The 18,503-nt window shown below is 39.4% G+C and overlaps 1 protein-coding gene across 1 annotated transcript in view; it reads left to right on the top strand.

Annotated features, from left to right (window-relative positions):
• The window catches only part of LOC311293084 (Fc receptor-like protein 5), a 135,078-nt gene extending 124,653 nt beyond the window's left edge, over positions 1-10,425 (top strand). Inside the window, exons 5-8 of the mRNA XM_084413099.1 lie at positions 8,231-8,401; positions 8,483-8,764; positions 9,014-9,256; positions 9,353-10,425. Coding sequence (XP_084269225.1) covers positions 8,231-8,401; positions 8,483-8,764; positions 9,014-9,256; positions 9,353-9,483 — 827 coding nt within the window. The 3' untranslated portion in view covers positions 9,484-10,425. The remainder of the gene's footprint in view (positions 1-8,230; positions 8,402-8,482; positions 8,765-9,013; positions 9,257-9,352) is intronic.
• The last annotated feature ends 8,078 nt before the right edge of the window (positions 10,426-18,503 follow it).

Raw genomic sequence — 18,503 nt, 5'->3', positions numbered from 1 at the left:
CCATATTTGGAGGAGAAATGGCAGTGCACATTACCCTAAAAACACCATACAACTTGGTGTTGGCTCTTGGACAACTCTTCTGATTATTCTTTTCACTCCTCTATCAGAAATCTTGCGAGGAGCACTGGTCGAGGCAAATTTATGGTGAAATTATTGTCTTTCCACTTCCGTATTATGGCCCCAAAAGTGCTCACTGGACCATTCAGAAGCTTAGAATGGCGCCTATAACCAATGCCATCATTATGTTTTGCAACAATTAGGTTGCGAAAAGGTCTTGAGACAGCTCTTTGCTTTTACCCATCATGAGATGTGTCTTGTGTGACACCTTGGCAAGGATACCTTTTTGTAGGCCATCATTTGGGACTGAACCAGCTGTTATTAATTTCCACTGACAGGGGGCTGGATTGCTTTTTAATTACTGTAAGTTTTCAGCAGTTGTCTTGGCTTTCCATGCCTTTTTGCGCCTCCCTTTCTTCATGTGTTCAATACTTTTTCCCTGTGTCATTTCACATTATTACACATAACTTAATTTCTGAACTTATTTTTGTTTGTTTCTTTGTATGTATGGCTTACTTGGGTTGTTACCAACATCTGGTGAAAATTTCATGTCAATAGCACCTTTGGAAATATATTTACTGAGAAAAATGATGACGTGTTCAATACTTATTTCCCCCGCTGTATATAAATGATTCATGTGTTGTGAGTAACACCAAACAGACGGTTCTGAGGTGTGACAAAATCATTCACTCATATGAAAACGTTTTTATGCAGAATTTAGAAATATAAAATATCTTTTGACATTTGTCTACAGATTTAATAAAAATGATTAGAGTTGCTGGACCTGCAACAACAAAGTCATTTGAACAACAATGACAATTTGTAACCCTTTAGTAACTGATGTGTGTGTCTCTGACTGCTGGTGTGGATGTAGGAGGTGTGAAACCCTGCGTTGAGCTCAGGGCTACTAACCTAAAGGATGTGGGTTTGAACTCCACTTAGGGGGGTCTTTACACCTCTGTTGTCCTTTAACTCTTTGCATTGCGCTGAGTGAATGTTCACCTTGTTTGTTCCAGTAATTGCTGCTGGCGGCTCTATTACATTGTTTGTGAAATAAAAATGCACTAATGATTTACCAGTGATAGAATGAGATCTGCTGAACAACGTTCACATCTCATGCTCACACTGACTTTATATTGACAGATTTTCCCAAACCAACTCTGACTGTACGGCCACAGAGTTCAGTGTTCACTGGAGACTCAGTCACTCTCAGATGTGACATATATGATGGAGGAGTCACTAGCTGGCGGTACAACTGGTATAAAGCCGGTTCAACCAGTGTTTTCAGTGAACGACAGGAACACACATTCAGTTCTGTTACTGAGTCTGACTCAGGTAAATACTCCTGTTATGGGACAGAGACTGAAGGATCACGCAGCTCACAACGCAGTGATGAAGTTACACTGACAGTATCAGGTGAGTTTGATCATCTCTTCATAAACACACACAAGTTTAACATGTTATTTATAAGGGATTTTTTTCAGAGCAGTTTTAAGTGTTTCTCCACAGAAGTGGTTGAGTTTGACACAGAAGTGTTCAGATTTTTAGGGGTCAAGCAATAAACGTGTGGCCTCAGTTTTCTTTTGCTTATAACTTTGAACCCTTTGAACTTAAAAAACAAGAACATTTCTCTGATCTCAAATTGAAGATGATGATTTCAGTTGTTGATATGGTCTTTACACCAAGCCTCCCAAAAGTTATTGGCTAGATTTTTATTTATCATTTTACATTTTTCAATTTTCAATTTAACCATTATCATATTACACCCTAACAAAGTAGTCATGATGTGTTTCATCTCTGCAACTCTTTTTCATGTAAACTGCTGCAGTTCGTGACTTTGTTGAATGTTGTGTCTCTTTGACTGCGGCTGTAAATGTTGCTGTTGTGAGACAGTGGATTGAACTATAAGAGGACGAGATCTTCTGTTGAGAAACTTTCACTACTCAAGCTTTTTGCCAGTTTTATACTGACAGATGTTTCCAAACCAACTCTGACTTTGCAGTATTTTGCCTCATAATGCACAAATGATTTCATAAGCTAGAGAACAACACTTCAATCTAACCTGATTATGTGTTTTACAATACAAATGTTCAAACACAATTTATTGTTTTTATTTATTATTTTATGACATTATTTCATTATTTATTTTTGTCTTTCTACAGAAAGACCAAAACCCAAAGTGACCATTAAACCTGATCATCATGTATTCAGAGGAGAGACAGTCACTCTCAGATGTGACATATATGATGGAGGATTCACTAGCTGGCGGTACAACTGGTATAAAGCCGGTTCAACCAGTGTTTTCAGTGAACGACAGGGACACACATTCAGTTCTGTTACTGAGTCTGACGCAGGTAAATACTCCTGTTATGGGACAGAGACTGAAGGATCACGCAGCTCACAACACAGTAATGAAGTTACACTGACAGTATCAGGTGAGTTTGATCATCTCTTCATAAACACACACAAGTTTAACATTTTATTAATGAGCGATTTGCTTCTTCACATTAAGATACATTTTTAAACCAAAATTATCTCACATGATCTTCAAACCTAGTCTCAAAGTTGGCTGATTTTTGGATTTTTCACATCCATTACCAAATAACACCCTAAAAAGTAGTCATGATGTATATCGATGATGATTTTTGTTATTATAATGTTTTTCAAATATAAGTGCTTACAGACTGAGATATAATATTTGGTAACACTTTATTTTGATGCTCCCCTTTAGACATTCTGTTGACTGAGTAAAACAGCTCCTATATGTCAACTAACTTTCATTAGAGTATTAGTTGAGTATTAGTAGACTGTTAGTTTAGGGTTAGTAGAATAAGTTGTATGTATAGGCTACTTGCAAAGTTACTTATAGTCAATTGAATGTCTAAAGAAGGAGCATCAGAATAAAGTGTTACCAATTATTGATAATACATGATACAATAGAGAAACAAAAATCAAAAGCAAGAAATAGATTAAAAATATTCATATATAAAAAATTAAGATTCAAGATTATTTTTGTCACTTTACAAAGGTATAGCAAAATTGAAGCTATCCTTACGGTACCATCACATATAGCTTTGTGCAAACTAACATTTAATTTAAATAAATACAATTTAAGTAGAATAGAAACAATGCGATAATAACCAATATACAGTACAATAGGCTACATCAATAAACAATATGCCAAAATCAAGACAACGCAAAGACATTATAAAACAATACACACAAAACCAGTGCAAGCAAGGCGACAGTCAAATATTGCACAGTAAGCAGTAATACTGCATGATATTGCACACAATGAAAAGAGAGGTAAGTGCAACAGAATGTAACCCAATTTAAATAATATAGTGTATATTTATATACACTGAAATATACAGAGGGTGTTGTTAACCTTGTATAGGTTGAGATATAACATGCCTTGTCAGATTGGTGTATTTCTCAGTTTATGAGTGTGTGTGTGCTGGCAGTGTTCAACTCCCTTATGGCACTGGGGTAAAAACTGTTCTTGAGTCTATTGATCCGTGATTTGATGGACCTAAAACGTTTACCAAAGGGAAGCAATTCAAACAAATGATGGAAAGGATCCTTTAAAATGTTTCCTGCTCTTCTGAGACGGTGTGTAAGTGTAAAGCTCTTTTAGGGAAGGCAGAGGGCAGCCAATGATGTTTTTTTGCAGAGTTGATTACTCTCTGGAGAACTTTCTTATCTGCTGCTGAGCTGCTGGCGTACCACATAGAGATGCAGTAGGTTATCACACTCTCGATGGAACAACGATAGAAAGACACTAGCGGCTGCTCTTGTCGGTGGTTCTTTCTGTGAATCTTCTAGAAATAGAGTCGCTGCTGTGCTTTTTTTTTTGACTGCTGAGGTGTTTGTGCTCCAGGAGAGATCCTCGGCGATGGTCGTGCCCAAGAATCTGAAGGCTGAAACTCTCTCCACGCAGACCCCGCTAATGTGCAGTGGTGTGAGATTCGTGTTGAGCTTTTGGAAGTCAATGATGATCTCTTTGGTTTTAGAAGCATTCAGGGCCAAGTTATTTACCCCACACTATTATGGCAGTCTCTGAATTTTATCTCTGTAAGCTGCTTCGTCTCCTCCTGAGATGAGTCCAACTATGGTCGTGTCATCTGCGAATTTGATGATAGTGTTGGCAGAATGGGCTGGGGTGCAGTCATGAGTGTAAAGAACGTAGAGAAGTGGACTGAGCCTAGTGGGGCACCTGTGCTGAGAATCACGGTGGAGGAGGAATGGGGACCTAACCTAACCGTCTGGGGGCGGTTGGTCAGGAAGTCCTTATTCCAGTGACAGATAGATGAGGAGAAACCTAAGTCCAGCAGTTTGGCTGCCAGCCTGTCAGGAATTACTGTGTTGAACGCTGAACTAGTTAATAAAAGGCATCCTCACACAGCTGCCTTGGCGTTCTAGGTGGAGCAATGCTGTGTGCAGGGCAGTAGCGTTGACATCTTTTGTGGATCTATTGGTTCTGAATGTGAACTGATGTGGATTGAAGGTGTCTGGAAGGCTGGCTTTGATGTGCTGTTGAACCAGCCTCTCAAAGACCTTCATAATAACTGGGCTAAATGCAACTTATAACGGTAGTCGTTAAAGCGTTAGTTCACCCAAAAATGAAAATTCTGTCAGTAATTACTCACCCTCATGTTGTTCCAACCCCGTAAGACTTTCGTTCATCTTCAGAACACAAATTAAGATGTTTTTGATGAAATCTGAGAGCTGGCTCACTCCTTCATAGGCTGCTTGGTAATTGCATCTGCCGGTCCAGAAAAGTTAGTAAAGACATCGTTAAACCACTGATGACTGTTTTCTTCAGTAGTGGGATGACTGTTGCTGACTTCAGGCAAGATGGATTGGTGGCTGTTGACAGGGACAGGTTGAAGATCTTTGTGAAGACTGAAGAGAACTGGTCTGCACATTCTCTGAGCACCCTTCCCATCACTCCATCTGGGCCTGCAGCCTTCCTTATATTAACAGCTCTGAGCACTATGGAAGTAAAATAATGACAAATGTTTTTGAAACAAAAAAGCTTGTTGAATTGCACTACTTGAAAAAATGTACATTGCATTAACCCTGCTTGCATTTTTATGGGCTGAAATTCAACATGGTTGTATATTTAAGCGCTGAATATTTCAAATCAAAACTTTTCACACACGTTTTCATTCATTAAGTGATAATGTATAGCGAGGCGAATAACAACCCCGACAGGCTGAACTGGAATCACAACCGCCTCGCGATACATTATCCCGCTTATTACATGGCTACTTACAAAATAAATCAATAATTTGACACAAAATATTGATTTAAAAAGGAGTTTAATGATTTAAAAACTATTGTATTGCTTCCGCTAAAGAAAATAGTCCGTTCCGCGTCCATAGCAACGCTCTGTTTTTCATGGCAACGGTGTGATATACTTCGCAGTGGTCTGTTATCAAGAAATAACAGACCGCATTCTACATTGGAATTCAACCAAGCCATGTAATAAAATTCAATAACCATTCACCTTTCAAATTTCACTTTCAAAATATTCATTCTGTTTAAAAATACAACCTATAATATTCGACAGGCAATATTCCATTTTATTTCGCTTTACAAATTTGCTTCCACAAATTTAGTGGTTCAAATTCGAAGGAAAATTCAATATTTGACATCCGGGAATGGCAGGAATATCAGTAGATTGCCGATTGCCGATTGATAATCTCCATAGCTGTTAGTCGACCTCACCAGCAGGAGGTGCAAGCGGCTGTTGATTAAGAAAACTATAGAGCAAAACTATAGAGCAACGGGTGAGAGACTCATTCATTCATAAAAACGGATTTTACAGAAATGGAGCAAGCGGTAAGTATTTGTGATGATCATCAGGGCCTATATATATATATATGGAAAGGCTTATAAAGACACAAAAGCTGTGTTTACATTTAAGTCTTCACAGTTAGTTTTGCACATATAAGCAGCTTTCTCTAACGTGAACACGATTATAATGTTATTCCCCGATGCGGATTTTCGGATAAAACATTAAATCTGAGGTAGACATTTCTCTCGGTTAGTTTTCTTAACTTTATATCGTGGCTGTGCTGCAGAACTAGGATTCCCTCAATACATCATTCTCCAGGATTCCCCTGCGGTCAGGACACTTAAGGCTTAATGGACTAATACAGTGATATAAAAGACCAAACTCACACCTTATTGGGGATGCAGGCTATACTAAATAAAAGGCAAGCAGACTTCAATATCCTCCAAACCCAAAGATTTTCTTTGAATTAATACTATGAATATAGTTTTGCCTGTCCATTTATCTGAGCAGATGCAGGTTTGGTTACAGCACCACCTACTGGTCAGAGACTATACCAGTTTATCTAACACTATCATCTACTGTATCATTTTAAAAGTTCATGTGAACTGCTGCACCTGCACAAAACATTGTTGAATTGTGTGTCTCTTTGACTGCTGGTGTAGATGTTGGTGGTGTGACACTGTGAGTCGAGCTCTGGATTATTAACACAAAGATTGTGGCTTTGAACCTCTATTGTCTTAAGTTTTTGTATTGTCCCATAATGTTGACTTTTTTGACCCTGTAATGTTTCTTACATTGTCTATGAAATCAAAATAATAATTTACCAGTGAGAGAATGAGATCATCTGTTGAAAACGTTTCAGAGCTCATGCTCCCAAATTCCCAATAATTTTATATTAACAGATGTTCCCAAACCAACTCTGACTGTTGAGCCACAGAGTTCAGTGTTCACTGGAGACTCAGTTACTCTGAGATGTGAGCTGGATCAGTCATTGGACGGATGGAAGTTTCTCTGGAGTAAAGACTCAAACACTGAATCTCCTGAAGCTGAAACTAAAACAATCAGTCGTGTGAAAGTCTCTGATGGAGGAGAGTACAGATGCAGAGCACGAAGAGGAGGATATTATTACACAGATTACAGTAAACCAGTAGCAGTGAAAATACATGGCAAGTGTTTTACCTCTCATAATGAACTCTGAGAACACTATATGAAAATGATTTATAAAACAATAAATAAACATATAGAGAACAACACTTCAATTTAACTTGATTTAGTGTTTTGAAACTGTTCGCATAATAAAAAACAGCACATTTTATTATTTGTATTTATTTTATTATATTATTTATCACAGTATTTCCAATGTTTATTTTTGTTGTTCTACAGAAAGACCAAAACCCAAAGTGACCATTAAACCTGATCATCATGTATTCAGAGGAGAGACAGTCACTCTCAGATGTGACATATATGATGGAGGAGTCACTAGCTGGCGGTACAACTGGTATAAAGACGGTTCAACCAGTGTTTTCAGTGAACGACAGGAACACACATTCAGTTCTGTTACTGAGTCTGACTCAGGTAAATACTCCTGTTATGGGACAGAGACTGAAGGATCACGCAGATCAAACATCAGTGATGAAGTTACACTGACAGTATCAGGTGAGTTTGATCATCTCTTCATAAACACACACAAGTTTAACATGTTATTAATGAGTGATGTCTCTATTTCAGTTCCCAGAGCAGTTTTAAGTGTTTCTCCTCAGAAGTGGTTGACTGAAGGAGATCCAGTGACTCTGATCTGTGAGGTTAACGGCTCCTCTACAGGCTGGACATTCAGCTGGTTCACTGAAACTTTCTCATCAGGTCAGATATAATGTGCTTCATCTGAATTAACAGGGTTTATTGAAGTGAAATATATAATTTAATATGTCTGAAACCAGACAAAAACTGGGTATTATGGGCAACACTTCCATGGGCACCAAGCAGTGCAACCTAGTTTGAGAAACCAATCCCTCATTTACAGTCACTCCTCTGTATCTGTAACACTCAGTCTAATCCAAAGAAGACGAAGATTATGAAGATAATAACACAGGGTTTATTTACACAACACAAAACGAGATAGCCAACATGGAAGACAGCGTGAACATATAAACACGAACAATACTGGACAACTGAGTGCACGAGGAGGAACTTAAATACACATGGTTATTAAATAAAAGACGAACAGCTGTGATGATTGGTGTTAGTATCCATGGTGACTGATGAGAGAACAAGGAACACATGTGACGATGTAAACAAAACAAAACGTCCAAAAAACTAAAACAAACTAAACATGAACATAAGGTGTTAACTATGCATTCTCTCGTTTTACAGAGAGTAGGAATGATTATGAGCTCCTCTCAGACAGCAGCAGAGGAGCTGGAGGAAAATATACTGTCAGTTCTGCTGATCTAAATCACACAGGAGTTTATGTGTGCAGAGCAGAGAGAGATAAAACAGCCGTTTACACAACATACAGCAACTCACAACCAATGTGGGTCACTGGTGAGTTCACATATATAGTAAATGATTGATTCATCTTTAATAAAGACAATTTCCAAATTATAGCTGTAATTGTCTTGTCAGGCGTTTCTCCTCCAGTGTCTCTGATCATCAGTCCCAGCAGAACTCAACACTTCACATCTGTCTCTCTCTCTCTGAGCTGTGAGGACCAGAGTAACTCTGATGGATGGACAGTGAGAAGATACACAGACAGCGGGTGGCTGGAAGATTGTTCATCATCAGTGTGGGGATCACAAACAGGATCTACATGTACAATCAGATCCACTGTCCCATCAGACACTGGAGTTTACTGGTGTCAGTCTGAATCTGGAGAGAACTATCATCCTGTTAATATCACTGTACACTGTGAGTCTGTATTTCTGTATTTATTCATTTCACTGACAGTTTACAATCAATACACAGGTTTATTAAACAAGAGCAGGATATACTGTAGTGTGACGTTGACCAGTAAACAACCAGCCAGACCATCATAGCAATACACTAAAAGCAGAAACCATGTGGGCAGTGGAAAATATAAAGTTCTTTTTTATTTTGTCTTGTTTCTATTATGTTACCATTTTGATCATATATTGCATGTCTCCTGTGTTTCTGTAGTTGGTGTGATTCTGGAGAGTCCTGTTCATCCTGTGACTGAAGGAGATAATCTGACTCTACGCTGTTTATATCAATATACAACCCTATCAAACCTCAGAGCTGATTTCTATAAAGATGGATCACTCATCCAGAATCAAACTACAGAGATGATCATCCCTACTGTCTCAAAGTCACATGAGGGTTTCTACTACTGCAAACACCCAGGGGGAAAAGAGTCTCCCAAGAGCTGGATCTCAGTCAGAGGTGAGAGTCAATGAAACTGTGAGCTGATTTATTTCTTCATATGCCCTCGTTCATATATAGTGCATGATATAAAGTGTTCGTGTGTCTCTTTTTCAGGGTCTCATTCAGACTCTCAGATCTCTGTCCTCCACATACTCAGTTCTGTACTGGCAGCTTGTCCATATCTGATAGTGACAGTCGTGCTGATTTACAAATGCTGCAGAAATAGAAGAAAAACACCTGAGTGATTTATTAGAAGACATTACTATCATAAACAAGTTCGTTTGCCCATAAAATCTTTAAGATATTAGGTTAAACTTATTTCGCTTGCTGTCCACTGATGAGGGGCTCGATGAAGCAGCTTCAACTCAAGCTCTGATATAACCCCCACAGTGGCTAAACGTGGATGATTACGAAGGGCAAGGTACCTAAGATGAAGGTGGAGTATGGGGAGGTGGAGGGATGCTGGAACAGCTGATGCTAGAGAGAGAGGTAACGGCTGCTTATATACTCTGGCTGTTGATTGAAAAATTAGATGGGCTCGCTCCTCCCTAATTCACGTTTAGGAACTTCATTTATTTTTAACTGACCAACAAATCAGTCAAAACAATCATTAAAATTATCTGACGTCCCATTAGGCTTTTCTCACTGTGGGTTTGATCTTTGTAAAGTTGCTTCAAAAAGTGTTGTGAAATCTGCTTTACAAATACTGAATTGTCAAGTTTGGTTAGGTTAATATATTTAAAAACAATAAAAAGGAGTAAATGCTGAGATTGTTCATGAGTGTTTTTGACAGTTACATGAAGAGGAAGAAACTTTAATCTGATATTAATTTGTTGGTCAGAAAACTTCAACAAGAGAGTGACTGTCAGTTTATAAAGTTTTGAATGTCTTATCTTACATTACTGCTATTTATCAGCATATTTCAGTATAGCTTTTCAGTATATATTTGTGAAAGTTAAAGTTTAAAATATTTTATCTTGTCCTGCTTTTTGTAATACAGTGCAATTCTTTACAAATGTAAGGCTTGTGTGATATGTGCATGTTTCACATTATAACCACAGGAACACACTGTCATTTTTAAGCATGTATATTCCTTATTTTAGTGTAAGTCTCCTGACTTTTATTGCTGCAATATTTCTATATTTTTTGTTTTCTTTTTTTAATAAAGAAACAGAGACTTTATAAGATATTCTGGATCTTATGCTTTGTCTTGCAGTGTCACAATAAAAGCAGAAGAATCGTGACCTCTGACTATAATTAATCAAGTTTTGATCTATCAGTAGTTTGGACTCTTCAGCCTAAAACTACTGTAATCTACAGACATTATTACATTTATATGGAGAGAAAAGAACTAGTTTTAAACAATTCTTGAACATGCTTTATTTTTTTTTAAGCCAATGATTTCACACATGATTATTTTATCTCATCCTGTGGTTATTGTGACTGTTGTGTAAAACTGTTGCATACTAAAGTTCACATGAGAACTGCTGGTCATGTGACATTGATGGTTTTTAATGCTACTGAACATGAACACATGGGGCCCTATTTTAACGATCTGAAACACAAGTATCAAACGTGAAACGCAAGTAACTTTGTGGGCAGATCTCGGTGTACTGTCTGTTGCTATTATACCGGCGGGATAAATGACTCTTGCGCCCGACGCAAATCTAACATGGGTTGGTCTGAAGTAGCTACATTACTCATAGGTGTGGTTTGGGCGTAACGTGAAATAAACCAATCAGAGCATCATCTCACATTCTCTTTAAGAGCAGGTGCGTTTGTTCCAAGGGGGATTGCTATTATAACGGTGGCTTTGATTTGTCTCGATTTGCCAGGCGCACGCCAGGAGCGGTTCACAGCCGAGGAGACCGATGTTCTCGTCAGGGTCGTAAAACACAGAAGTGACACTGTATGGGGATGGGAGAAACCCACCCAAATTAGCTCCGGTTAAACAGGCATATAATAATTTTGGTAAATGTGTAAGCTAGATATATATGCCTATTTTTTTACATCTTCATGGACACCACAATGATTTCCCTCTTGTAGGTTATATTTTTCCTTGTAATTATGTATGGTTTGCAAAAATGGCAACTGCTGCGTCTGTATGTAGATGAGGGAAGCAAAGTGTACGCGCGGTGTGCACACGCTACATTATGGCCAAGCATGCGCCCTTAAAATAGCATCTGAACGCACCACTGAAAACACGCCACTGACTTTAGACTAGGTTTTTCCTGGTCTGTGGCGGAACTGCAAAATAGCATCAGGGAACGTTTGCGCCGGAATTAACACACCTCCTCTTTGCGCTGAACCGCCCCCGGGAGCGCAAGTTCATTCCCTAATTCACCGATGTGCGTCTGTCGAGGGAAAAGTCCGCTGTGCGTCGGGTGCAAAATAGGAATGATACATGCGTCGGTGTACAAAGTCAATTGCGCTAGGTGCAAGATAGGGCCCATTGTGTCAAGTGCTGATTATGTGTTTAAAGTTGAGAAACACAAGAACAGTGTTAATAGTTGTGATGAATCTTTTAGAAAATGGTGTTACGTTGATGAAATGTGGCTAATATATTTGATTTTAGTGTCTAAGTAATTGAGAAAACCTGTAATAATGTTAAATATTTATGAAAAACCTTTGACCCAGAGTATGAGCAATGATTGACACTTAGCAAACAGCACTAATTCAGATTCGTATGTGTTGAGGGTCATTCTGCACGATGAATAAAACAAGATCTGAAAACTACTGATGTGAGCTTCTCTTCACACCAGTTTATCTTTCTAGCACTTCCTCTTTCACTCTCAGTCTCTCCGTTAAATGAGTCATTCTACAATTTAGATGATTTTATATTCTACAATTATCGATGATAATTGTCTTTTCTAATAATTTTCTTCAGTTTATATTTTATTCATTAGGCATAAAAAAATGTTTTTGTTTGGTTCCGGTTTCCGACCAACCCTGTCAATTTATGTGCGACCCAAATTTATTTTATGAGCTTGGGGAAGAAATAATACAAATTAAATAAATACACAAATAAAAAAACTTTGAGCCGAACTATAATTTCCGTTTTTGTACAGCACCGTTTTTGTATAGCACTCTTGCGATGCAAGATGGCTGTTGTCCTCCAGCAATGCTAACAAACGAGGCAGCTACACGGTCGTTCACACATCGTTGTCGTCACTTACAAAGGCACTGCTAACTTTTGGTGTGTTCTGAATAGTTGCCAGTAGGTGGCAAGAACAAATATGCACAGTAAATAATGTATAATGTGTAGAAGGAGAGTAAGAGTTGGAATCACCTGTGTGAATTACCTTAGTAATATACAGTAGCCTAACTTTAGCCCAGTCCTTAACATATCAACATAACAATATTATTCTTTCTTTTACGATGGACATGTGTAATGTGTCGATTATTTGCCCATGCAACACTAGCATGTCAACCAAAATTGTGAGATTGGGTTTAAAATCATTTGAAAACGTGCTTCAAGAAGTCAAACAGTGCTCTTGTTCATTTGTATCAGCTGCCGGCAAAGTTGACAGAGCTGACAAATGGACAGACATAGCCAGCGATGTGGTGTCGACCCCCAGTCACCAGCTTGGTTCGGTTGTCAGTGGTGTCATGTCTTTTTTTCAGTTCAGGTATTTAGCACTGAAGTGCGCCCCAGAGCCAGAATCTCTGCCCTCCACGGCTCAAAGTACCCCGACTCCGTCTGCATTCGAGATGCTGTTTCGTGCACAGCAACTTACTCATTTGCCCCCGCCGAAAGTTGTACAGACCAAAAAAGACGAGCTGAACAATGACATTCTGGGGAGCCTGCGGACCCGGGGAGTGGGCTTTTCTCTTCCAGAGAGCACAAACCAAGGCTCATTTTTGCTGACAATAAGTGAATTATAATATTTGAATTATGGTATTATGACATTTGTTAAAGAGTTCCACTTTTCTACTTTAGCCACAGGCTCTCGTAAGATATTTTTCATATCATATCATAATCAATTTGTATGCATATAACATAACTTAAATATACATAACTAAACATAACTTAAATATACATAACTAAACATAAAGGCTACATATATTAAAAATATTAAAATTGTTTTGTTTTAGGCAGAATAATAGAAGCTACATGTTAGTCACAATGTTAACTTGAATAGGCTTCACACATGCACTATCTGATCCTTCTAGGCCTATACTTCACTCTTGAGCCATGTATTAAACATATCTGTGCAATATACACTTTTGTTGTATTTGTACTAAAATTAAATGTATAAAAATGTATAAAAGAGTCATATTAAAAAACAACTTTAATATAAAATTCCTGACACCATTTTGTTTCTTTGTATTTTCAGACACTAATGCTGCCACTGGCGAAAAAAACACACACCAAAAAAAAAAAAAAAAAAAAAAAAAATCCCTACCGAGAAAAAAGGAACTGATGAAGTTTCAAAGAAGGGCTGGTCAATCAGATCAGTTGGGAAATTTTTTTTGAAATCCAGTGGTGAAGTTTCTGACGCCTCAGTCAGTGAAACCTTTTGTGTTGTCGTATGAAGCCATTTGGCAACTCAAAGCCAAAGGAAGTGAATGTGAAATGTGTCTTGTGCATTTTCGGGCTTCTTATACACAAGCAGGAACTCCATGTGTATATGGCAGATATCTGCATTATGATTGGTCAGATCGCCGGCGAAAGGTCTCAACACTGAGCTCTTAAAGGGACACCAGGCAAGCCTGAGTGTTTTTTTCTCTACGAAGCTCCCCCTAGTGTCTGGTAGAAAATGCTTTCAAACACACTGTCGTAAAACCGAACTGTTGTTCCTCCCCCCTCGCCACGAGCAACCCAGCTGATCAGCTGTCAACCCAGCTGAGCAGGGGAACAGGCTATTTCAAAACCAGTTATGTCTACGAAGATCTCTATTTATTTGCGAACTAAGTTACACAAATAAAACCGACAGAGGAAAAGCCAAACAACTACAGAAATCAAACGTGTTTGCTAATGACAATGCTAACATCAAAGTTATAGTATCTAGCGTACTAGTAAGCCGGTAACAGACAGCGATCATAATAAAAACCTTTACAGACAATAGCAAACATCCTGAGGTCGCAATTACTTAAAATTTAAATATTAAACACAGTTTATTCCAAAGATACTTACAAGTGCAACAGCAAGAAGGCCAGGTCAGCATCCGTTTTGCAGGCTTCTGTTTCCCTTAGTTCTCGCCATTCTGAAAAAGCCGGTCCGATATTTACTCGAGTCTGACTTCTTGCTTGGTCAGTCTCCCGTTTCCTCTTTTTTTTGGTCCTCCGACAAAGATTTCCTAGCTTTCTGCTTCTTTTTTACAGGCTCAGCCATGACGAAAATGTGAAGTACTCAATCTATCGTTGCCCTTTGCTCATAGCTATCCGGTGCTTGAATGGGGCCGTGTACGTGTGCAGTGCCATCAAGCAATTCGTTACATCGCGAGACCTGATATCACGCGATACTTCCTCAATACTTACTCAAAGTCTCAAAGTTGCAAGTGAGTTTTTTCCACTCTCGGGCACCAGGGGGGTGTGAAACCACCACCATTCAACCCGAAATAAGTCATATAACCATTCCACTGACTGAAGCTGTTCAGTTAAGGTAAAAACGTTTTGCAATGTACAGTTGCAGTCATACGTTTACCTACCGTACATCTTTCAGAATCTGCACGGTAATGCTAAAGAATGCAACACGATAAGAGCCAAGGGTAAAAATTTGAGCAAGATGATGATTGTGTTCATTTTTCTTATTTTCTTTTACATGTTAATATCTTGTTTAGCCTCTGAAGGGCAGTACTAAATTAATAAATGAATTTTTAAACGAAATAAGAACAATTTACACCAATCATCCTGTTCAAAAGTTTACAACCCCTGCCTCTTAATGGATGTTTCATTCTTGAACATCACTGAATGTTTGCAGGGTTTGTAATAGCTGTGTATGAGTCCCTCAGTTGTCACCAGTGTGAAAAGATGGATCTCAAAATCATACAATCACTGCTAGTAAGGAGTCAAATATGCAGAAGATGCTGGAAAAGCAAAGAATGTGCAGGAGCTGGAGGATGTTTCTGAAGACGATTGGGCAGTTTAACTGTTCGGGACAAACAAGGGACTCATGAACAACCATTAAAATTTTTTTTTAAAATAAACATTTGTAGTTCATTCAGGTAAAATATTAAAAATCATGCGTATGTAATTTGTCTTGCATTTTGTGTTTGTATTTTGTCTTGGACTAGGCTATACTTAAACATCTGTTATGTGAAAAAGTAAATGAGTAAATGTTGAGATTGTTCATGAGTGTTTAACAGTTACATGAAGAGGAATAAACTTTAATTTGATAATAATTTGTTATTATGGTCAGAAAACTTCAACATCTTCTATAGAATCTCTCAATATCTCATTCTCAAGTCCTGTGTGTGTGTGTGTGTGTGTGTGTGTGTGTGTGTGTGTGTGTGTGTGTGTGTGTGTGTGTGTGTGTGTGTGTGTTTGTGTGCCTAGCATTTGTCATGTTACTGTTGTTAAAGTCATGTTACATGTTAAAGTCAACATGTTTTTAACATGCATAATTTATCCACCAGGAATTGATGGTAAAAGCAGTTTAAACTGTGGAATAGCCAATAAAGAGTAAATTGTGGTTTCATATTGACTTTAACAAAGTACATGGATGTTATCCTGTAAACACGTTTGGTTTTTGCTGTTTTTGACCAATAAAATATTATTGTTAATATAGACCAGACCTTCAATGAGCTTTAGTATCACAAGTACATCCCCGTCCCACTCACAGTTTACTTCCCACAATCCCATTGGGCAACTTATTTTTACTCTTCTAATATATATTTTGCTTTATTTAAAATAAAGCCTGAGAAGACAGTGGCTGTCTGTTTATAAAGTTTTTAATATATTAGCTTACATTACTGCTATTTATCAGCACATTTCAGTAGCTGTGAAAGTTTAATATTTTTTATTTTGTCCTGCTTTAATACATTGCGATTCTTTACAATGTAAGGCTTGTGTGATATTTGCTTGTTTCACATTATAACCACAGGAACACACTGTCATTTGTAAGCTATTATAGTGTAAGTCTCCTGATTTACACACGATTAAAGTCATGATCCAAGATGGCGGCGCGAGTACATCGCGAGGCTCGCGGTCTCTCCAGATTCTGTAATTTAGCAGTATTTTTCTTGCTCATTTCGGGTCTGTTCGTCCAGAACAGTTGTGCCTTAACATCGTACACCCAAGGTGAGCTTTTGGATATTGGTTTGCGAATTTCCGACAGTTTTATGGACAACCTTCGACTCCTTCCTGAGATCGCCAGATCACCCGAGGCTATGCACTCTGCCCGGCCGGGCGGAAGTGCTCGCAGGCGCCGGCGAGATCGTAAACAAAGGCGGGGGAAGCGCGGAGGACTAAGAGCTAAGCTAAAGCTAACACCACACCGGCTCTCTTTACCCAGCATTTTCCTTGCCAATGTACGGTCGCTGTTGAACAAAATGGAGGAGATTCGACTCAACATCACATACAGCAAGAGACTTTTGAACTGTAATGTTCTAATTTTCACGGAAACATGGTTAAACAGCGGAATACCGGACAACGCTATTGAGCTAGCGGGACGCCATACATTCCGGGCGGATAGAACATTAGATGGCTCCGGTAAGACCAGAGGTGGTGGATTGTGCATTTACATTAACAAAGCTTGGTGCACAAACTCTGCTATTGTTGGGAGACATTGTTCAGCTAACCTTGAGTTTCTCATGGTTAAATGTAGACCGTTTTATCTACCGCGGGAGTTCACTTCCACTATTATAACTGCAGCCTATATTCCCCCGGATGCTGATGCCAAGTTTGCTATGAAAGAACTTCACGCAGCCATCAGTAAACAACAGACCGTTCACCCGGAAGCTGCGTTTATTGTTGCGGGTGATTTTAATCATTCAAACTTAAAGTCAGTGCTACCGAAATTTCACCAGCATGTTTCCTGTCACACCAGAGGAAACAAAACCTTAGACCATGTTTACACAAACATGGCTGAAGCTTACGTCGCGACACCCCTCCCCCACTTGGGACAGTCAGATCACCTTTCTTTGTTCCTCACCCCCAAATATGCACCTCTGATCAATCGCGTGAAGCCATCAGTGAAGACCATCAAGGTGTGGCCTGCGGGGGCAGATTTCTCACTCCAGGAAAGGTTTCTACACACAGACTGGAGTATGTTTGCTTCTCAAGCCACCAGTGGCTCTCACACGGACATTGACTGCTACACCTCCTCTGTACTGGATTATATTAATACCACCATTGACAGTGTTACAACCCAGAAGCAGATCACCATATACCCAAATCAGAAGCCATGGATGAACAGGGAAGTGCGACTCCTATTGAAGACACGCAATACTGCCTTCAGATCAGGAGATGCACAAGCCTATAGCACATCCAGAGCAAATCTGAAAAGGGGCATCAAAGAGGCCAAGCACTGCTACAAGCTTAAGATAGAGGGACACTTTTCCAACGCTGACCCTCGGCGCATGTGGCAGGGCATTCAGGCCATCAGTGACTACAAACCCTCTCACTCCACCCCCGCAGCCACTGATGTCAACTTCCTGAACGAGCTAAATGACTTTTATGCTCGCTTTGAAAGAGACAACAGAGAAACTGCCACCAAGCTCAAATCCTCAGCTGACCACCCACCGATCACACTCTCCTCCACAGATGTCTGCAATGCACTGAGCAGGATCAGCGCGCACAAGGCTGCTGGACCAGACAACATCCCTGGACGCGTACTCAGGGCATGTGCGGAGCAGCTCGCTGGGGTTTTTACAGACATTTTCAACCTGTCTCTTGCCCAAGCAGCTGTACCAACATGCTTTAAATGCACTTCCATTGTGCCAGTGCCAAAACACTCCAGCCCGAAGTGCCTTAATGACTACCGCCCTGTAGCACTCACACCCATCGTAATGAAGTGCTTTGAGCGGCTGGTCCTGGCACACCTAAAATACTCTCTACCATCCACATTGGACTCACACCAGTTTGCCTACCGTAGCAATAGGAGCACAGAGGATGCAGTCTCCATGGCACTGCACTCTGTGCTCACACATCTGGACAATAAGAACACTTATGCACGCATGCTGTTTGTTGACTTCAGCTCAGCATTCAACACTGTCATCCCAACTAAGTTAATAGCCAAACTTGGAGACCTGGGCTTCAACACCTCCATGTGCAACTGGATTTTGGACTTCTTGACCAACAGACCCCAGAATGTTCGATCAGG

This window comes from Rutilus rutilus (genome assembly GCF_951802725.1).
Source record: "Rutilus rutilus genome assembly, chromosome: 1".
NCBI lineage: Eukaryota > Metazoa > Chordata > Actinopteri > Cypriniformes > Leuciscidae > Rutilus > Rutilus rutilus.
This window is presented reverse-complemented; position numbering and strand designations above follow the sequence as displayed.